Here is a 23962-nt window from a genome sequence, read left to right as displayed (position 1 = left end):
GAATGGGGGGAGAGCATCATTTCTGGTAAGGTGTGTCCTTGACTAAATGTAAGGGATGTGGGTTTGTTAGTGGCTGTGCTCTATATATGTTCACTTGCACATTAGCCCTCCACTCAAAAACATATTGTTATTCTTGTTCTTTCAGTTGGATGTTTGAGCTTCACTGTGCAGAATGACATATGTGCAGAGTTTGACACTGGAAGCCTCTTTACACATTCATCTGCTGAAGTGTAGTTGAAGTTTAGATCATAATTTGTGACATTGTGGAAGCCCATCATGTGGTGTGGAAACTTAAAACTTCCAGTGTACATACAGTATCAGAAGACTTTTCTGTAAACTGTTTATTTTATTTTTTTGGCATTGTTATCAGATAGGGACGGTAGAGATGACATGAAATGAGGTGAGAGAGATAGGCTTTGACATGCAACCAAGTACGCTGCCGGATTTGACCCACAGACATTGTGAGTGTGTGGCATGCGTCTTAACCAATAGGCTACCAGGGTGCACCCAGCAGTTAGATAGCAGTTAGAGTTTTGAAATGAAGTATATTTGCGTATTCATAGATTTGGATTTCTTAATGAGGGAGAAAGAGTAGATGTCATTTTTAGGATTTTAACGTGGTAATTATAGGCTACTGGTTTTATAATGTCTTAATACATGTGAGGAGGGGCTCTATAAGGGATCACCGAAGTTATACCATTTCACCTTGAGGGGGCCATTAAAGTCTTCATGACGACCCATCCAATATTGGTGAGACATTTCAATCAAAATGTGATCCTCATAGTGGTGATAACGTTATGAGGAGAAGTCAAGGGATACCATAAGTCGGATATAGGACCATAAATGTCTGTGTCAATCCATCTTGTATGTTGAGATATTTCACAGAAAGGGACAAATGGAAAAACAAAACAAATTGTCATCCCTAGAGCCCGGCATGGCGCTTAAACTGTCATTTCCGACCGTACTTAAACGCACCACGACCACTGCGATGGAAACGCCCTGATGGGTGGGCCCAGACAAAGCCTCTCCCAACAAACCCCGTCCATAAACCGCAGTAACTAACAGTATAGTGCGGGTTGTGTACTTTGTACAACTTCTGTCTTAATGTTGTGCATATAGTGAAGGGCTTACTCTGCCAGGATGTGTCAGTAAAGTATTGATCAATTATAATCATATCGTGCGCTTAATTGTTCGAAGACGGTACATTTGTGTGACACTGGATTCGGGTTTTGCATTTTGAATCACGTCAGATGATGATAGTGTTGCTGTTGCTTAGTGCCTGTGTTTGTTTGGGTGAGTGTGAAAATGATTCATTCTCCTTTAGACTGCTTGTACAACTGTATCCTGTTGCCCTGAGTGTATAAATGATTGTAGGGATTTATAGTAACAGCATTTCTCTGGTTCTCAGCCAGGAGTAGTTTATGGTACCTGCAGTGGTGTAAACGTATGGTTAGTGTATACAGGGTGCGATTTGTAAAAAAAAAAAAAAATCAGAGAGGGGGACGTTTTTGAAAGTGTTTTATTCATGGAAATAAATCATAACCACAGTGGGCCTGTGTAGACTATGAAGCCTGTTAGGCTATCTCTTACAGCTGTTACGGTAATATTCATAAAAGCGATGTGATGTCAAGTTCACGCCTTATCCTTTCCTCATACGGACACACAGGAGATGTGATCATATAGAACAAAACAAAAGGTTAAATGTAACATGCCAGAGTTAAATCCCCCAGCGCTCCTTTCAGCACTGTGGATAGCGCCACTCGGCCAGACGAGCCACAACACCTCATGACATTCTCACTGTTTAATTCAACTCTATGCGCAGCAAACTTCAGTATTGGATAGAAAATAATCACAACATGCAACAGCATAACGTGCTGTCATCATAAAAATAAACAGCCTATAGTAGATGCCTACTTGTGAGATTAAGAAAACAGTCTGTTTTGATGACGGAGTCTGTCTTCTTTTTCTGCTTTCCTGTGGAGGGGTCATCCGCGGCGTGTGTCCCCTCTTTTACTCACATCTCTGCAAATCTTCATGCAGTGAAGGAGGCAACCCCTGGTCCATTTACTGCGTCATCACGTAGCCCCCGGTCCATTTACTGCGTCTTCACGTGGCCTAGATGCCGTGTCATCTCTATTGTCACTCATTGTCAAGTTCATTTCTGATTTTATAGTTGTTTGCGCTAGTGACTGTTCTCAACCTCTGCTCTCGCCTGAAACCGGACTTGATGTCGATTTGTTTTCTGATTTTTACATTTTATTTTATTGATGGACTACTTAACTATTAATCTGAGACCAAATTTAATATTTAAATTTAATAATTTATAACATATCATAGACTGTCACAATACATCATACACTGAAATAAATGTATAGAAACCTGTAGGTAATGTGCTGCTGTGTAATTAGCTCCTGTAAGGTTTTCAAACATTACCTGAGATTCTGTCCTTCTTTCAGTTTGTGGAATTGGGCGACACAACCCAAGACTTTCATGGCACAGCCAAAGTGATGCTCAAACGTATCATTAAATCATCTAAAAACTTCTATTTGTATTATTTTTCATTCCACTCCTGAACTTATGGCCAGATCTTTCACTATGACATCAGAGCTCACCTGTTTGTGTGTCTCTGTGCTGCTCAGGCTGCTGCTGACAGGATTTTCATAATGAAATGATGCCTGAGCTTCTAATTAAATTAATTAGCTTCTAATTAATTTTCATGTCTTAATGACACATAAGCAATAATAACTCTGCTCTTGAACCACGTATGGAAAAGGGGAGAGATGACATCAAATAGTAAATATTTCTCCCACTAATTTCAAAGATTAATGTTTGGACTGATTACAGAAAAGTCTTTTTAACTAAGCTCAACTGTTACTGATACTATGGTTCTTTTAAAAAAGGGACCAGATGTCTTAATTTGCTTTTGGGAGGAATTTTCACCAACAGTAATAAAGTTGTTTAATTAAACAGCATGTCTGAGCCACAGTCACAAATTAGCTAACGACACCTAATGCCTGAGATTAAATATAATATCAAATGACCTTAGTTTTGCCCAGTGAAGTCATTTTCAATTCTGTGACATTTGAAAGGTTTAAACTATAAATACTAAGCGCTTCAGATTCTCCACTTCACTGACTCCATTATTGCTGCTGGCCTGCTGCTTGTCATAAATGCATACAGCTTGAAGTTGAGGGTTGTCAAATCATCAGGTTGAGTATCCCCCATATCCTGCTCTTTCACTCTGTATCATAATAGCGCACTTTTTTGCAGAACACTAACAAACCTGGCAACTCTAGAGATCTTACTGTAAACAGTAAGGTTTACATTAAGGGTAGGGTTGGTAGGTAGGGACAATCCAGCAACATGTCCCTACCATCCATATCCTGGTTTAAATGAGTGGACTGAGTATTCATACTATTGATATGGTGTATTATTGTGCCTTGGTTAAAGTGATTTTTCTTATTGTGAGAGCAGTGAATAGTGAACTGTTGCAAGGTTGAAGTGTGTTGTGAAGTGATAATATTGAACAGGATATGGTTCTGATATTGTTATCTAACTAACATTGGATCCAGATATTGAGAATTTAGTTTACCTATGGAAGGGTGCACCTAGTCAAAACAGAAAAGAACTCAGTGGTTCAAAACCAAAAGAAAAAGTGACAGAAGAAATAATTTGTTGCTAAATTGAAACTGACTTTGTGGAATTTAATTATTTACTGAACTTAAAGTTATTTTATTTATTTTGTTTATTTTCAAAAATAATACATGGTACCAGTTTATGGCTTCTTGTCTCATGTGGTCATTTAATGTTGCAGATAGCCATTTCTGCCTCCTGTCCGAATCTGGTATCCTCTGATTGTGGTCCAAAATTATTAAAATCCTTACTAAATAGTAGTGTTAGGAGCCAAGTGCTACATAAATGTAGTGGTGTAAAAAGTACATTATTTCCCTCTGAAATATAGCACACAATGGAAATACTCAGGTCAAGTACAATTACCTCAAAATTTTACTTACAGTATTTGAGTAAATGTACTAAGTTACATTCCACCACTATAATATGTAAAGGATCAAAGGGTGTCTGGGAATGCTGGCAGGTGTCCTTCCTCTTCAACATATATTCATCAGGTTAGTACTCATGTCTGTGTTTGTTTCTGTTTCCTCTCTAGGCCTCGCAGATGACAGTTATGTTGAGGAACAATATGGGAAGACGTACAGGTGGATGTTGCACAGAGACACTTGGTCACTAGAGTTCACCCCTAAGGGCAACTCAGAGGCCACAGTCTTGTGGACACGTCATGTTGAGAGGGGGATGAATCCCAAGTATCCACCCATAGAGCGCAAGCCGCTGAAGAGGATAGTAGATCTCCATTGGGGGGTTGTATATTACTACTATGAGCAGAATTATTTAACCCAGGAAGACAGCGGCCTCTACACAATGAGAGACAAAGATAAGAAACTGCTGCATAATGTGACCATTGAAGTAATAGGTGAGGATCCTTATTATGCTCATTTTATTTCATTTCCATTCCTGGATCTGACACTATGGCTGTCACTCTTTTCTTGATTTTTTGGTTTTAAAGGATATGTTCACAGTTTTTCAAGTCCATCTTAAAACAACAGTTAGATGCCCACATGAACACTGAAAGAGGTTTGCCTTGCTGTAATCGTTCCTCCTGTTCATAAAGGCTATTAAAAGATCCCCTTCGAATGCGCTTTCAATGCAATTGATGGGGGCCAAAATCCACAGTCCTTGCTTAGAGTAAAAATGTATTTAAAAGTTTATCTGAAGCTTATACAGTGCTGCTTGAAAGTTTGTGAACCCTTTAGAATTTGCTCTATTTCCACATAAATGTGACTTAAAACATGATCAGATTTCCATGCAAGTCCTAAAAGATAAAGAGACATCACTTAAACAAATGAGACAAAAACCTTACACCTGTTCATTTATTTATTGAGGAAAATAATCCAATTTTCCATATTTGTGCGTGGCAAAAGTATGTGAAACTTTATCAATTCATTTGAAGGGGAAATTGGAGTCAGGTGTTTCAATCAATGGGATGACAATCAAGTGTGAGTTTAGGAGGCCCTACCTTATTCAAAGAAGAGAAATCAGGGTCTTCACTATTAAGTCTGAGCTTCACCACACAGGTTTGTGGAAGTGTGTCATGGCTCTAACAAAGGAGAGTTCTGAGGACTTTAGAAGAAGTGTTGCTGATCTCACCAGGCTGGAAAGAGTTACGAAAACATTTCTAAAGAGTTTGGACTCCACCAGTTGACTGTCAGGCAAATTGTGTAGAAATGGAAGACATCAAACCATCAGACACCATTATTACACTCCCCAGGAGTGGCTGAACAACAAAGATCACACCAAGAGCAGACATGTAATAGCTCAGGGGGGCACAGGGGAACTCAGGGTCATGTCTAGGAAAAAAGTTGCAAGGAAAAAAGCCACTTCTCTCCAAAAAGAAGATTGCTGCCATCTAGGGTTTGTTCAAGACCACGTTGATAAGCCAGAAAGCAATTGGCAAAATGTTCTGTGGATGGATGAGACCAAAATCGAGCTTTCGGTTTGAATGAGAAGAGAATGAGCAAACACTGCATTCCAACATAAGAACCTTATCCCATCTGTGAAACATGGTGGTGGTAGTATCATGGTTTAGGCTGCTTTGCCGCCTCAGGACCAGGACGGCTTGCAATCATTGATGGAGCTATGAGTTCTGAGTTGTATCAGCAAATTCTACAGGAAAATGTCAAGGTATCTTACTGTGAGCTGAAGCTCTACAGAAAGTGGGTCATGTAGCAAGACAATGACATTAAACACACAAGCCGTTCTACCAAGGAATGATTAATATTTTGGAATTGCTAAGTCAAAGTCCTGACCTTAATCCTATAGAAATGCCGTTGAAGGTTTTGTTCAAATTTAATTTAATTGGGTTCCCTTTATTTAGTTCTAGGAAAATCTGTTCATGTTTAGGTCATAGTTATGCAGAAATAGAGAAAAGTCTAAAGGGTTTACAAACTTTCAAGCAGCACTGTATGAGACTTCAGCAGTCTGAGTCATATCAAGTGGATACCACATTTACCATCTTTTTAGCATCAAATTCCCTCTTTGTGTGTCCTCAGATAGTGTTTCCCTGTTGCGCTGTGGTGGAAGTACGAAAAGAGGGACTTTGGCACCAAAAAGACTAATGTTGAGCTTCATATTCACCATCACTTACATTGTAAGTGCAATTGCCTCATACTTACCATACAGACATGAGATGGGTATTGATCTTCTCAAGATGCCTCAAAATCTCAAACAGTTTCTTTAAGCTGACAACAGCTGCTATGTGAAAAACAAAACTAGAAACTTATACCCCCAATCAAGACTGCAGGAGACGTGTCTTTGATACAGATTTTGGGTGGAGAATCACTTTAAGGTCTTCTGTCTTGTGCATCCTCTCTTCCAGCAAACAAAAGGTCCTATGAGCGGAGTCCTGGAGAAAGCTTCAACTTCACTTTTGATCTTAAACCGAACTCCTGCAACATTTACTTCATCCCAGAAAGTCACCCCAACCTGAAAGGGTTTGAGACTGAGATAGTTCGTCAAGGCAGGCAGGAGAGGAAGGGCTCGGATGAAGTTAAATGCGTTGGGTTTCAGCTGTCAGAGCCATGTGGGATTTTGATTGAGAGACTCCAAAGTTCATGTGGTGGACGCTTTGAGGTCAAAGATCACAGTGACAACATGGCCTTGGTGGTGTCACTGAAAATGAAGAGTAAGTGTGTTTTATAGTCAATATCAGATGTGTTTTTTCATTATTGCCTTGGCATAGGAAAAATCTTACTTTTAGCTTCTTTTGTTTCAAAAGTTTTCACAAGGGTTTTTATAGTTTTCTCAGTTTTTAAATTCTCAATCCTTTGGTCTGTAAGTCGATGAATTGTCAGGAAATAGTGAGAAATGACCACTTCAAGTTCTAAAATCCTGAAGTGACATCTTTCTTCTTTTTTGTGACGTGTGTTTGATATTCAAAAGATTTTGAGTGGAGAATCAATTCAATATTTTCTGTCTTGTTCATCCTCTTTTCCAGCAAACACGAGGTCCTATGAACGGAGTCCTGGAGAAAGGCTTGACTTCACTTTTGATCTGGAACCGAACTCCTGCAACATTTACTTCTTCCCAGGAAGTGACCTTAAACTGAAAGCATTAGAGACTGAGATAGTTCGTCAAGGCAGGCTAGAGAGGAAGGACTTGAATGAAGTTAATTGCGGTGGGTTTCAGCTGTCAAAGCCATGTGGAATTTTGATTGAGAGCCTCCAAAGTTCATGTGGTGGACACTTCGAGGTCAGAGATCAGAATGGCCACAAGGCCTTGGTGGCATCACTGAAAATGAAGCGTAGGGTAAAACGTAAGGCAAGGATGACCCCCAGAGGTAAGAAGACAAACACAACCCCCCCCCCCCCCCCCCAATTCCTCCCATGACCACTAGATGGAGCCAGTTTTCATTTCAGCTCTTTTCTTGGATGGTTGTTGTCTTGCTAATCTTTGAATAGCATCAATATCATTTCACCTGTGGGAGGTAATATTTTGACAGCACAGAATAAGTCTCTGTGTTTTTTATAAGGATATACACAAACTTTTTTTTACTGTTAAAATGTGAATCGTCTGGAGGGTGATCCATTAGCTTGAACAAAAAATAACAAATACTTTTTTGTAATATGTGAAAGTGTAAGATTAGGATTTTTGAGGAAAGAGGTCTAGTTTAGTCTCATTAATGTTAGATTTCTGAGAAAGTATTTACACCATCATCTAACACAATAACATAATAGCTAACCAACAGTAAGAAATGTATTATTATCAGTCTAAGAGGCTAACTAGCTGACTTTATGTTATGATGATAATGTTATAGCAGGTAATATTAGCTTGCTGTTGTCTAGCTTGAAGTCTTTGCTAGTGTAGGTTAAGCATCCGTGGTGATGTGGTATATTCTAGCCTGTGTAAACATGTTGTTGTGTGTGTGTGTGTGTGGGTGGGTGGGGGATAATAGTGTGGCAAGTGTACTTTCGTACAAATATTTTGGAAATTATTTGTCTTCAGAAAGAAAAAAAAACTTGTCAACAGTGCGCAGGTTATTTACATTGCTGAGCTTTAGCTGAGTAGTTACTGCAGTTGCCGATGGCCTGGATGACCTTAGTTAGAGACCCGGTGAGGGGACCTCCTTTGCAAAATAGTTAATTGATAAACATTTATTTCAGCACTTTCTTATCCTAAAATTAGAATTGCAACAAAAACAAAAACAGGATTTTTACACCTATTTCCATTTTTATGCAAATACAAATACAAATAATGGGCTCTCTGCACATCCCTAGTATGTGTATGTGTGGATGGGGGTATTTAAAGTTATATTTAAATTTTTGTTGCATTATAGATGAGGCTCTACGCGAGGACAAGTAATAGAGGAACGTATGGGAAGCAGGCTCTAGAGGATGAACTTAAATGCATTTAAGATGGCGAATCACTGAAATCAGTGTCTTGGAAATTTGGCAGACCACCAAAAACCCTTCGTCGGCACCTTGACAAGCTGATGAAGAGGCCAGGCCATATTCGTCTGTGGAAAACGGCTGTGTTCTCTGCAGTCTTTGAAAATTATCTGGTGTGCCACATCCAACATATGGAGAGAGCTCTCTTTGGGCTAACATCATTGGACGTACGGAAACTGGCCTATGATTTGGCTACAAAGATGGGGATCCAACGCTCATTGAGTGATGCCAAAAAAGTTGCTGGGGAAAACTGTTTCCTAGTAATCTGACACGCCAGATGATTTGTTACACAGAACCAACTGAGAGGTTGACCTTAGAAACTGTTTGGAAAAGGGCAGGCTGAACCATCTGTCTATCACCGTCTATCACTATCTCACCCTGCAAGGCAGCTGAATTCGCAAGATCACGCGATCACGTTAAAATCCTCATGAAAAGCTGATGGTCTGAACCACTGGTGGTTTGGACACAAGCGCATAACTTGAAGCCTGACAAGATGGATTCTTGCATGATCTTGTGAATCCAGCTGCCTCACAAGGTAAGGTTCCTAACATTCAGGAAGAGAAATCTATGCCTTTCAGTTTGCACCCCACAGGCCAACAGTCTTGCCTGGGCAGTAGGCTTCAATGAAGTAAAAGTTGGTGAAAACCTTCATTTTTAAAAATTTTTTGTACAAAGGATACAATAAAATATTACACAGAAAAAACTATTTATTATATTATTATGTTAAATTGTGCAGCAGAGGAAGGAAGCCCAGAGGGCTTAAACAAAGTTCTCCCCTTCATTTCAACAAGTCATAAAAATATAGTGAGTCATAAAACAATATAACATCAAATAGACAAAAAAAAAAACATGTATAGCAGAAAACAAGAGAAAAAGAGAGAAAAGAAAAAATAATCAGAACAGAAATTTGAACGCTTTAAACGTGCAAGAGGTGTAATACATACCCAATCATACAAAATTCTATTTAGATAAAAGATATTTTTAAAAATGTGTTTTAAACATTATTAAAGGGGATGACGACTTCAAAGTTGTACTTTGAATTGAATTTCCAGAGATGACCTCTAAATTTGATAAAAACTGATGACTGGAAATGTGACAATAAGGTAAATGAAAGTCCTTTGATCGCCTCATTGAATAAGAGTGAATGTCTGATGATGAAAGGAAAAAATTATGACATGTATCTGGAAGGTTTTTCCTGTGATATATGAATTTGAACATAAACACACATGTTAGAAGAATATTTACAGAATAAATTGACAAAATTTTAAATTTCCTAAACAAAGGTGCAGATGGTTCTTGGCTAGTGGAGTTTCAAATCATTCCTAAAAACCTTTGGATTAAAAGTAACCGATTGAGGTGTGAAGGATGCGTAGCAGCCCAAACAATATTACAATAATTGATATATGGATAGATTAGACTATATTACAGATTTAAATAAGAAGAGGGATGAATCAGAGAACAAATTTTCCTCAATATTCCAATCATTTTCATTGACCTTTTGCAAACATGTTCAATATGTTTTTTCCAAGTTAGTCTTTCATCTACAATAACTCCTAAGAATTTTCATTAATGAATATTTTAGCATCATCTTTTAAATATTTTTTGTTTTTATAGCAAAATATCATAAAATTAGATTTTCCGACATTGACAGTGAGTTTGTTCATCCGAAACCATTTGGAAATGAAGGACATTCCATTGTTTGCATGCTGGATCAGTACTTTGAAATCATCATGAGTAGCTATGAGATTAGTATCATCAGCAAATAAAATAGGAAAAAAATCTTTGCAAACCATGGGTAAGTTATTAATGTAAATCAAGAATAGAAGTGGACCAAGGATAGAACCTTGGGGTAATCCACAAAATAATTTTAATCTATTTGAGATGCAGCCAGTTATGGATACAAATTGTTCTCTATTGTTTAAATAACTGACTAGCCATTTGAGTGCAACATCCTGTAATCCATATTTGTTAAACTTGGAAATAAGAATATTGTGGTTAACTGTGTCAAACGCTTTGGATAAGTCTAAAAAGACGCCGAGTGCAAAATTTTTTTTCATCCTAGGCAGAAGAAATCTTGTTGACAAGCTGTAACAGTGCCAATTCTGAGTATTTTTTTCAAAAACCATATTGATGTTTGTACAGGATGTTGCTCTCAACTAAGTGCTTATGATCACCTGATTTGTAAAGGGGTATTACTTTAGCATCTTCATTCAACTTTAGCACATTCAGTTGAGCAACTCATGATTCAGTAGGGTGACTCTAAAAACAGCACAGTCATACTTCAAGTAGGCAACGTTGCCTTTCAGTCTCTCAGCTCTGAGTTGGGGCAGCAGATCTTTCTGAAAAGTCTTCATTAATAAAAAAGTTAGTACCCTTGAAGTTCTTTGCACGTTTCAGGATTTCTTCGTTATCCTTAAACCAAAGTAGTTTCAGTACAATAGATCTTGGATGTCCAGTGTGTCCATAATTTCCTATGCGATGTGCTCTCTCAATTTCAATGAGCTTGGGGTCAATTTTGAGGTGGTCAGAGAAAAGCTTTTTTGCTTTGCTCTCAGTGTCAGACCATGATTCAGATTTTGAAGACAGGTCATTAGACAGGTCATTAGTGGATGTTCGGTGACGTGAGAGACTCTGTTAAAGCTCTGATTTCCTCCATACTTTTCTCCTTGTTGGCATTCAAGTCATCCAAGTCAGCCAGAGTATATTGTAGACTGGCTTTAAGCTCCTGAATATCCTTAGATATGCTTGAAATATCTTTGACAAGACCATCAACATGGGAGATAGTAGAATCAACTAAAATTTATAAACATGACTTGTAGCTCTTTTCTTGTTGCTCAAGTAGTTCTTTGTAAAAAGTCTTCTGCTGTTCCAGCAGCTCACAAACCACAGACAGAGTGACAGGTCCTTCTTCACCTCTTCTAGACATTTTGATTTTTGAGTTCATCGAGATTTAGATTTTAGGAGCCTACTCTGAGGAGATAGTCAAGCAAGGCAGGTATGGAGGATGGAAGATCCCATAGGCCTAGACTGTCAATCCATCAAAAATCTCTTTATGCATTGATCATCCACACATTAGGAACTCTTCACCATATATTACTTGGAAATTTGATTAAAAAGTGTTTATATGATTTAAAAATATATTCAAATAGGTCCAGAAATACAAAAATATAATATAAATGGCTTGTAGCCAAAGTTCATGCTGCTGCCAGACATGTTTATGAAAACATGCTTTAGATGCTGAACAACATATTTCCCACCTAGCTGTGGAACATGGATCAGATAGGAGGCCAAAATGTCCAGAAACTGCAGCCTGTGGTTGCAACAAAAGGGGCTCGACAAGTCGGGAGGATGACGAACGCTGAGAGAGGATTTAATGTTACCACTGTCTGCACGATGAATGCTGCAAGGCAATTTGTTCCTCCGATGTTTATCTTTCCAAGAAAGAGAATGACCAAGATTCCAATGAGAGGGGCACCTCCTGGATCTGTGGGAAGAGTTTCAGATTGACTCAACAGCAAACTATTTGTGGAGTGGCTCACCCACTTTGTGAAGAACTTGAACGCCAACAAGAGTGATCCACACATCCTCATACTTGATGTGAACCACCCACATCAAACCTTAGAGGCTGTACATCTGGCAAGACATCTTGGCATAATCATGATTTAACTACTGCCTCACTGCAGCCTTAAAATGCAGCCCCTCGACAGGATCTTTTTCAGAAGCCTGAAGATGAGCTACACCGTAAAAAAAAAAAAAAAAATCGTAAAAAAATGGTAAAAAGTCTGGCAGCAAAAACACTTACTGTCAAACAGTAAAAAACTTTTAGTTATTCGACAGAGATTTTTTTTAAAAATACGGACAATTACTTTGGACATTGTCTGCATTTTTACAGTCAAACCATTGTAAAATAAAAATAAAATCTCATTTTAAAACATCTCTAGAATGTTATACGAATGGATAAATCTGCATAAAAAATGAAAAAGACTGCAGAAATACCTTAAAATGACCTAATTTAAATGAAGACTCCTGTTTTCATATAGTAATCTTTGGTAAATTCATAAGAGTATTCAATCCATCCACAAGAACTCCCCCTCAAAATACAGATTTCTGGATGTAAAACACAGAAAAACTATGTAAAATTACATTCAAATTACTCTCCTTTAACACTCATTAATGGTATCTTGAGAGCTTCAGGCTTTTATTTTATGTGATTATCCAATCTATTTACAGTAAATCCCTGGTAAATGTTGGTTTTACACTGTACAAAAAAATAAGATCATGTGATAATATTTTCAAAAAACATAATTTCAGTAATCATTACTTTATATAAACATTATTTGACAGTAATTACAAGCAACTCTCCAGTATATTTACAGGCTTTTCCCATAAATGTATGGGGTATACATTATATAAACATTATTTGACAGTAATTAAAATCAACTCTCCAGTATATTTACAGGTTTTCCCATAAATGTATGGGGTATACATTATATAAACACTTTTTGACAGTTATTAAAATCAACCCTCCAATATATTTATAGGCTTTTCCCATTAATGTATCAGGTTTGGTTTCTATAAACATTATTTGATTGTATTTAAAAGCAGCTATCCAATATATCTACATACATTTCCCCATTAATGTATGAGGTTAACTTTATATAAACATTATTTGACAGTAATTACAAGCAGCTCTCCAATATATTTACAGGCTTTTCCCATAAATGTATGGGGTTTACTTCATATGAACATTATTTTACAGTAATTGCAAGCAACTCCCCAATATATCTACAGACATTTCACATTAATGTATGGGGTTCTGAATGTACAAAAACCAGAAGGTGTATGTAAAAGTACTATTATATCAACTTCTCTTACACTGAATCATTATATACATTTTTCTACTGCCATTTTACAATCCATTCAATGCAGATCCCCATTTAAGGTGTATGAGATTTCAAGATGTTTAATAATGTATCATAAAATTACCTTTCACTACTTGCTTTACAAAGTAATTCACTATTTTTTTACAGTGTTATCCTTAAAGTTTCAGAATTAACGGACCAATAAACAGCCATATTGAATTATAATGTGGGTCTGAAGCTGATCAACCCAATAAGAGCTCAAACAGAATACTTTACTAGAAAATATATATATTTTTTTCTCATTCAGATGATTTCAACAGACATCAATGGAAGCAAAAACAGTTTTGTACATTTTATCAGTACAATGTCTTACATGTTGCATTATGGCAAAAGGGAAACTATGGCCAATTTAGAAATTCATACATATTATTCCCATGCTTTAAGATGGTTCAAAATGTTAGTGAACATGAACAAATCTCTCCCAAATCCAAAAATTATTTTGCTAAAATTCAAATTTGTGATGTCATCTGATAATGTCTGGAGCTTTTCCAAAAACAATGAATTGAGAAAGATGTTATAGATGACACTGAGAACACCAAGGGGGATGTTCTGAGTATACGGTAGGGTTGGGCTGATGGGCAATGCCATCGTCCATCGCCAATGGCTGACGGTCATCAACCACTGAGCCTCTACCATCATAACATCGTGTTTTAAAAGCCCCCCCATCTGTCCATCTTTTGCGTGGATTAAATTACTCTTATTGGCTTTTTACTCATAGAGCTTTTATTGCACTTACATTAACGCAACGACTGTAGTTGTCGTCAACTCAAGTACTTCACGTGGTTCACTGTCTCTCCTCTGCTCCACTCAGAGGACGCACACTCACACATGCAAGGATCGCTCAGCGCCACCTGTGATGAAACAGACGATAGGAGAGAAACTTAGCGCAACCATAAATGACAGAAAAATGCAGTAATTTATCCCACCCGATATCATTGTCCATTACAATATTTCACCGTGGACATCATCATATGCCAATTCTGTAGACATCGCCCATTTTCGTACATTTTCTTTTTCAGATATGAAAGGTCACTATAGAATAAAGCCTACTTGGGTATTTAAATATTACTACAAAATTAGTTTCACATTCATTGTCTATGAAGCAGCCCCAGACTTTATTGCAGATGGCATCAGAAATTTGAGTCTCACGTCTCTGGTTTGTGGCTTTGGGAGGAAGTAGTTCACAAATTCACAAATATCAGAAATGGGAGTTACACATGTGCAAGTCACAAGCAAGTCCTTAAAGGCTCAAGCAAGTCCTAAGTCACTGTGTTTAGACTCAAGTAAGCCAAGTCAAGTCACTGCTAAACATCAAGCAAGACAAGTCAATTAAGTCACAAATCAAGTCACCATGAAAGAAGTGCTTAAAACACTACAGAAAGGGGTACAATGGCAATCCATGTCATGAGAAAACGGCAACACGAAACAGTATTCTGTCTGATGATTACTTTTTTCTGCCGTGGAATGTGTAGACTAATACATTCATTCATTTAGAACACTGAAATTGTTCAAACGTCAAGCATTATCAAGGAAAAATACCATCTTGTTTGCCTGATCTTGAAGGATTGCATTTGTCACACAGTTGACTGGAGAGAAGGAGAGACCATTCTGCTGTGGTTGAGTTACATTGACTTTGAACTAGTGAGGGACCTCGAACAGAATAATGAAGCTCTGTCATGAAAAGCTGTCAATTCATAAGCTTTCTTGTCTAAATCAGAAATGGTCTGGTAATATTAAGCTCTACTAAAGCTCAGCGCAGGTATGAAGAATAACAAAATGATTAAGTTACTTTACCTTTTGTGAAAGCTGAATGTGAATCATCATCCTCAAATCAACAGGCTTGGCAAATGACTTGCGTGACTCTCTGTAGAAATTGTCTCTCTGTAGTCTCTGCGCCTCAGACAGAGGTCAACAAAGTGCGCGTAGATTCAAACAATTGAATGTTGCACAGTCATTGGATGAATCACGCCGAGAGGACCTGCCCCCAGAACTCAAACAATATCATTGGTCGAGATAATCTCCCCCTAATGTTGTACAATCATTCATCCAATGATTGTACAACATTAATTTGAATCTGCGCGCACGTTCTTCATCTGTCTAAAGCACAGAGTCTATAGAGACATTTTCTATGTTTAAGTTTATGGGTTTTTTTTTCAACTATTAACATCTATCACCTATTGCTAAAAAAACACAAAAAACATTTGTAAACCATTATAAAGCTTTACTCATATTGAGGTCCCTCCTTATTCACCTTATATTGTCTCTGCTTTTTGCTCTTTGTTCCCTTCGACCTGTAGAAATGTTGGAGTGACCTAAAGATTTGAGGGAGCAGTAGGACTGCAATGACAGCTTTGAATTTTGTTGAACATAGACTGACTGTTTGGGTCTTAATACTTAGAGAAGAAAAATTAGATCTACAAATGATTGCACCTTCACAAGGAAAAAACTCATGGATGGTACATATGCAATTTCAAGTTGTGGTCTAACATAATGTATTGGGAGACAGCTTCCAACATTTTTAAAGTGGATTTACAGCCTTTATTATAGCTATTATAGATAAGAGATCAATAGGTTTATACAAAAATGTATGTATGCGAATATAAAGACTAATCAAGTGCAAAACCTCCATAGAACATACAAATGCATATACATCAATAATACACAGTTCACACAATGCTGATTAAGCCTATAACTGCCAGATAAATCTCTCATATTTGCCATTATACAGATTTTTTAATCTGATGTCGGTGGCAACATTCTTGTGCTGGTTAGATGAATGCATAGACTTCCACTGTCTGAGTGGCTAGCTTCCAGTTAGTTCGTTAGTATGTTTGGACCACATGGATCAAATTCTGACGGTGAAACGACTCATTTTGCGGAGGTTGCGTGATGCTCAAAAAAATGTATCCACTGTTTTACAGCCACAACAGTAGCAACAGAGTATTCTGCGGCGGAGCCTGTGATGTAAGCAAGTGTTGATAGTGTTTTTGTAATTACTCTCATTGCTGGGGGGGAGACAGAAGACCCACAGTTGGGCTTTAACTGTATGAATACATGATATTGTTGAAGGTATATCAACTGTGTACAATCTGTAACAATTATTGCATTGATTGATCCAACTATACTTAGAAGAGCCCTTGCTTGTGGGTTGTCTCACTGAACTGCGGAGTGGCTGAGGCCATGCAGTGAGGGTTCATGTTCAGGCTAGTTTAAAGGCTCCTACAGTGCTTAAAAAGGCATGGTTGGTCCTACCTGTCTCAGTACCGCTGTTAACCTTTCTTCATATAACTGCTAAGCTAAATACAAGTCCTACTCTACCACAAGGAGTTAGCAGACCACTATACCAACATCTGTGATTTATTCATGTCTACATAATTACAAACAGGCAAGGGACATAATTGTCAATGTCAATCATTAAGAGATCTTTCAGTCTCAACAACCAGGATGGAACATAGGATACAACAAACACACATTTTATGACCATTTGATTTTGATATGTAGCCCCAACACCAATATGCTGTGCATCAAGACCTAAATACAATAGCTCTCTTTAGCTTCAAATAGCCTATAAGTGGCAGGTTCTGAAGAATGATGGCAGTGTACACACATTATATAAAAAATTTCCCTTTGAAGAAGAGTGTCAGACGGATATATTGGATAGTTAATTACTGTAAAATACTGTTTATATACAGTAAATCTCATACATTAATTGGAAAAGTCTGTAGATATATTGGATAGTTGCTTGTAATTACTTTCAAATAATGTTTATATAAAGTAATGATTATTAAAATTATGTTTTTGTAAGCCATTTTCCCATGATCCTATTTTTTGTACAGCATAAAACCAATATTTACCAGGAATTTACTGTAATTAGATGAAATAATCACATACAATTAAAGCCTAAAACTCTCAAGACACTATTAATGGGTGTTAAAGGAGGGTAATTTGAATATAATTTTACATAACTTTTTATGTTTTCCATCCAGAAATCTGTGCTTTGATGTGACATTCTTAAGGATAAATTGGATAATTCTATGAATTTACAAAAGAATACTGTATAAAAGAAGTCTTCCTGTTTTCTTTTTTTGTGCAGATTTATACATTTGTTTAACATTCTAGCAATATTTTATAATGAATTTTTATTTTTATTTTACAATAGTTGGACTGTAAAAATGCAGATAATGTCTACAGTAAATATCTGTATTTGTTTTAAAAAAAAAATCTTTCTCTTCTTTTTTACATTAAATTTAAAGTTTTGCTGTTAAAAAAAGAGAAAGTTGCCTTAATACATTCAGTAATAGGATGTGTATTTTTTGTATTTTTTTTTTTACATAGGATTCAATGTAATTTAACATTCAAGACCATTAAATAATTGAATAATCCTGTTAAAAAACTATAATATTCCATTATTTTAATTTACAGATTACAGCCTTTATTTTATGGTGAATATTTTTGATAAAAAATAATTTAGTGTTTTTATGGCATTTACACTTAATGTAGAAATAACAAAAAAACTGTAAAATAATACAGTACATTTCTTTGAAATAACTTTTTTTTCCACAGTGTACAACAAAGTGGCCAACTGATGGATGATCAAAAACCTGGAAAGAGAATTAACATCTATGAAATTACTGGCCTTTACAGCCAGGCTGCCAGTTTGGGAAAGGGGATGAAAGGTCACGGCCTGTGGTCTTATGCCATGTAACAGGGACATTTTTGGAGAAGAGAACTTGATCCAGAACCTGCCATACAGCCTGCTCCACACACCTCCAAGGTTGTACCACCTGCCCATTCATGGCAAGACAACAAAAGTCTCCTTTCATCTTTTAGAGGCTACATGTTTTATCAACATTGCTATTTATAAAGTTCAATGCTGTTTTCTGTCCATGGCAAGTCTCATCCCGGCACTTTCACCTCAGCCAAAGCTACAGCAGGCAAGGCCCAGAAAAAAGAAGGCTGAGTCAGCAGCAGTGATTACAGCCGCACCTACAGGAGAGATCTGGAGGAGAAGGCCAATGGCAAGAAAATTGTGAAAAAGCCCCTAGAAAATAAGAAGATCAAGTGAAGAAGAAGACCCGGGAAGATGAGGATGCTGACTGTCTGTACTGCACTGAGCTGTTCTCATATTGTGGTGTGAAAACGTTATGAAATGGGCTCATGAGGAATGAAGCAATGCAACAGAGGCAGGTTTCTGCTGTGAGTCCTGTTTGGAAATTTGATGTGTTTTGCTGATTTAAATGGCATTTTTTAGGCCTGACTGTTAATTTTGTTTCTCTGATTTGGAATGACAGTTTTTTGGTTTGTTCACATCAGTGTGAAATTTTAATAGTTGTTTTATTGATTTGAAAATATTGAAAATAATCCTATTATTCACATAATTTTAATGATTTGTTCACACTTGCATGTTTTTTATGTAACAATATTTTTTATGTCAGTAATTTAAATATCAGTGATAATAAAGTTATATATTTTTTTTAAAAATCTCTCCAGTTGTGATTTATCCTAGGCCCATCAATTTGAAATTAATTGACAATAATCAAACCATTCTAATGGTAATTTCTGTATGTGTAATGTAACATTTAGGGGGTAGGGGGGAATCTTCCCCAGATCACGGGGAAAAGACTTTACATTTAGTTTTATAATAACAAAGTTGTAGTCTGTTATGATTTAATTACCCTCTAAATGTGTTTACTTAAGCATATTTCTTGTGAAAATATTATATTGATATTCAAATTATATATATTTGAAAAGAAAATAGACATTGTTCTCACGCGGGGCGTCTTACCTCGGTTTCATTATTGCCTTGGCATAAAAAAAAACTTATTTTTAGCTTCTTTTGTTTGTTTTTAGATTTTGGTTTATCTAAAGTGGTTTCAAAAGTTTTCACAAGGGTTTATATAGTTTTATATTTTTAAATGATCAATCATTTGATTAAATCAAATTACACAATTGATTCATTGTTGGTGATATATTTTCTTCTCATTGATTAATCACTTTATCAACTCTTTGTTTCAGCATTCGGAAATCACGGTGAACCTTCTCACATTGCTTTTGCTTTTGGAGTTTTTCTGCTTGTGGCGTTTTTCTGCATTTGCGTGAAGACCTGCTGTGAGGAATGCTGCAGCAAAGAGGATCATTCTGAGACTGAAGCAATGGCTGCATCTGCACCTGAGGTGACATGTTGTGCCTTACAGCTTCTAGACACTTTTTTGTGTGTACAATACCGTCAGGTTAAAGATCACTGTCATGCTGTAAAATATTGTATTCCCATTGTGTCTCTGGACTGTATATGTTTAATTTAAATTGCAGTATGAGGTTGTTGGACCGAGGTCAGATGAATTGAGTCAGCCCTCTGGGACACACTACCCCGCTCAGCCTTCTCATACGTTGGTTAGTGTGTGTTGCATTGCATAGAGAGAACTTCTCCTCTCCTGTTCTTTTGTCACTCTGCAGGTACATGATCCTACTGACGATATGCCACCTTCTTATTCTGAGGTATGACTTGCTGCACTTGTTAGTCTGAGCATGCACACACACATACTCACACACTTGATGAATAAAAGTGCAATTTATAGTATTTTTCAACATCTGTGTATCTTCCAAACTGACATTTCTTGGTGTAATCACTGTAACCAAACCACAGTCTTCCTCAGAATGCAATAATGAACATTAAACTTCCTAAAGGTTGCAGTATCAAAACATCTGTGGTAATAATTTTACATTAATATTCTCCATGTTGCATCAACAATAACAACAGTTATCTGTATTTTAGACTTAATTCAGTGGGATCTGTATTAAAATTAGAGCTTGCTGATGATTCTCTGATACACAGTGACATGTCGGTCTTTTTCTCTACAGGTTGCGGCTTCAGCAGAGCAGGCAGTTGTTCCATCTGCCCCCTTCTACTCTGACGCTTAGTTGCAGTTTGAGCTGAAGGGGATGACCTTTCCCTCAGACTCAGCCAATGTTTATACCTCAGACAAACTCAACTTCCTCTGAAGGCCTTATTTTGATGGGTATCCTTGTTGTAATATTTGGTGCTTGCATTATACATTCTAGTGTGGATTATGTATGATGAGCTGTAGATGTTACATTCATATATACTGTAGCTATTTCAGAAACATGTTCATTTACTCAGGCAAGTCACACACATTTCTAAATGTTTTAAAGAGAGTGATTGTTTGACATCTACCAAAAATATGAAATGCACCAGTTGCCTTTTCGCCCTGCATGTATCCACTGGAGAGTGACACCAACGCCTTAACACCGCTGCACTGCAGTCAGTTAACGTAATTGTGTCAATACATTTTCTGTTATTACACTTTTACTTTTACACACAAGCAGTAAACTGGCTACAGTTGCAATGTGCCTATTTTGTATGTGTCTCCATTTTATCAGTCACTCTCACATGTACACTTCCCTCTTTTTGGATTGATTATTTGATTATTTATTTAAGTAGATGTTTTTAATATATTTGTTTTAATGTTTTGGAACTCATGTTAGAGTTTATGACTGTTGTGTAAATAAGGAGTTTCGTTGGTTTTCTGTTGAAACACTAACAAACCTTTATCATTTTTATTAGTCAGATAAAACAGGAAAGGAGGAGGGATTGCAGCCATTTTCTCTACATAGTTTGTGTGTAATGACATTGACCTGAGTGAATTTACATCATTCGAATATCTTGCTCTTGAGGTCAAAGCAGGATAATCAGTACTCATCATTACAATATATCGGCCACCAAGATATTCATCACTATTTCTACAGGAATTCTGAGAACTGATCTGATTGGGTATCACTAGATCTATAGTTTAATCCTGAATGGAGACCTGAATATTCATATTAATAAAAAAGAATGACTCCAAAGCTGTGGAGCTTGTGAATTTACTGAACAGCTTTGAACTCACCTAACATGTAAATAAAGCCACTCATCAGCATGGTAACACTCTAGACTTAGTAATAACAACAGGTTTAAACATTGATAGTGTTTCAGTATTACCTCTTTCTGACCATCACTGTGTGTTTTTTTTATGCTAACCTAACCTTAACAAAGACTAAAAGGGAATTTTTGGTTCCAAAGAGATTCCTAGATGACAAGGCTGAAACAATGTTTTCTAATATTATGAGATCATTTGACCCATTCAGTGAAGACTGCTCTTTAAATGATATGGTTGAATATTTCAACAATACCTTGTCATCTGCTTTAAAACTGCTGCTCCACTAAAGGTTAAAAAGGGGTCGACTGACAGAATCTCCCCATTGCTAAACAATGTGTTGATGAGATCAAGAGAATCTGTTGGGCAGCTGAAAGAAAATGGAGGAAAACTAGACTCAAAGTTCAATGTAATATATACAAAGAAGCCATGAGTGCCTATAACAAAGCAATACATCTGGCAAGAAAAGATTACTTTTCCAAGATCATTAGAGAGGATGCTGGGAACTTTATAATATTATTCTCTACTATTGACCAGCTACTCAACACTGCCCCCGACCCCCCACAGTTCTCTGCATGTAAATGTGAAGAACTCGCATTGTTCTTCAATAACAAAATAACCTCAAGTAGAGACAGTATTACTGCTGATGTGAACACAGATGATCTCAGTAAATCTTATAAAAATGATGTAACCATGGGAAAATTCACCTGTATTACACTAAATGAGCTTTGCAAGACTGTCACTGAATGTAACTCCTCCACCTCATGTATTGACCCTGTACCTAAAGCTTTTTAAAAGTGGGTGTTCGATAGTGTTTCAAGTTATGTCCTGATACAGGCCTGAAATTCTTTTTTGCACTCTGTTTTGCACTTAGGCACTGCTGCACTTCTTTTAAAATGTTGAATTTTACTTGATTTTATGCATTACATGTATTTGATTTTTAAACTTAAAAAAGTATTATAGCTTTTCAGTGGGTTTTATTTTCCATCCTATGTTACATTAATGTTTTTAATGTTCATTTAATGTCTATTTTCATGTGACGCAGTTGGTGCATGTAATTTCTTTGAGCACTTTGAGCTGCATTTTTGTATGAAAGGTGCTATACATAACGTTTATTATTATTATTGAGAAGCATAATATGAAGAGTTGTAAAATATTTGTGAATACATGTGAACATTTTGTGCTTGTATCATAGAAATTCTAACTTTAGGTCAGGTATATTAAAACTAACACCCTGCTACAGTATATGGTTATCTGTATTTGTTCTTCTGTCTCCAAAAAACACACATACAGTTTAATTCACTTGCAGGCACCACCAACCCAGCATGTCACCACATAGCCAAAAGCTTGTCCAAGCATATAAATTCTTTCCCACCATACCAACTGGTTCTCAAGAGAAACTCAACTGAGCAGAAGCTAAAATGTGACTGAGTGTGTGTCTGAACCACAGGCGTGGACTCAAATGCAGACACTGACTCAATGAGCAAGTTCAATAAGCCCATGTGCGGCGACAGTGGCGAAACAGAGCCAGCATGGAGGGCACGCTAACCTCCTTCTCCAGGGTAGGGTAGAGAGAAGGTTGATAACCATAGGCGCGCAGAAAGGGGAAGAGACCAGACGAGGAACACGGAAGAGAATTGTGTGCATACTCGACCGAGCTGAGCTGTTTGCTCCATGTGTTGGGGCTCTGGGAGGCAAGGCAACGCAGGCTGGTCTCCAGCTCCTGGTTCTTCAGCTGCTCCATCTGACTGTTGATTTGGGGATGGTGTCCAGAAGAGAGGCTGATGGATGCTCCCAGGAGTGAACAGAAAGCCTGCAAGAACTGTATCACAAACTGTGGACCCTGGTCAGACACAAAGTTCCTGCGGAAACTATAGAGGCGAAAAACATGATGCAACATAACGGCCGAGGGTAACTTGGGCAAGGGAACATAATGGACCATTTTAGAAAATCTATCCACCACTGTAACGATGGTGATGTTACTTTTGGAAGGGGGGAGACCTGTCACAAAGTCTACGGAGATGTCTGATCAGGGTCAGTGTGGCACAGGGAGTGAATGGAGCTGACCAGAAGCTGGGCGTCAAGAGACCTTACTGCTAACACACACAGGACAGGCTGCCACATACTCTGTCACCTCCTTCTCCATGGCCAGCCACCAGAACTGCCGTCGTATGACGAGCATAGTCCTACGTACTCTAGAGTGACAGGAAAACCAGGTAGAGTGGGCCCAGTGGATGACCTGTGAACGTAAGTCAGGAGGCACAAACAGATGGTTTGACAGGCAGCCAGCTGGAGGTTAATAGTGCACATTAGCTTTGTTGGCCTTTCTCTCAATGTCCCAAGTGACTGAGCTCACAATACACAAGGCATGAAGACTGGGAGTAGTGTCTTTACTAGAGTTCTCAAAGGGAAACAAAGGGGAGAAAGAATCAGGTTTTAAGTTCCTAGAGCCAGGATGATAGAGCAGGGTGAAATGGAGAAGGTTGAAAAAGAGAGCCCACCTTGAGTTGAGCCTCTTGGCCGTCCTCAGGTACTCAAGGTTCTTATGATCTGTCCAGACAAGAAAAGGCTGTTTGGCCCCCTCCAACCAACC

The 23962-nt window shown here is 37.5% G+C and overlaps 1 protein-coding gene across 1 annotated transcript; it reads left to right on the top strand.

Moving 5' to 3' along the window:
• The first annotated feature begins 725 nt into the window (after positions 1-725).
• On the top strand, positions 726-19967 carry LOC121901431. Its single transcript, XM_042418214.1, has 6 exons — positions 726-750; positions 4166-4486; positions 6449-6754; positions 7067-7408; positions 19454-19611; positions 19892-19967. Exons 2-6 carry the CDS (start codon positions 4219-4221, stop codon positions 19937-19939), a joined length of 1122 nt encoding a protein of 373 aa, XP_042274148.1. The 5' UTR covers positions 726-750; positions 4166-4218; the 3' UTR covers positions 19940-19967.
• The last annotated feature ends 3995 nt before the right edge of the window (positions 19968-23962 follow it).

The sequence above is a fragment of the Thunnus maccoyii genome, chromosome 8 (assembly GCF_910596095.1).
Source record: "Thunnus maccoyii chromosome 8, fThuMac1.1, whole genome shotgun sequence".
NCBI lineage: Eukaryota > Metazoa > Chordata > Actinopteri > Scombriformes > Scombridae > Thunnus > Thunnus maccoyii.
Note: the sequence above shows the minus strand (reverse complement) of the source record. Positions and strands in the feature narration are given on the sequence as shown.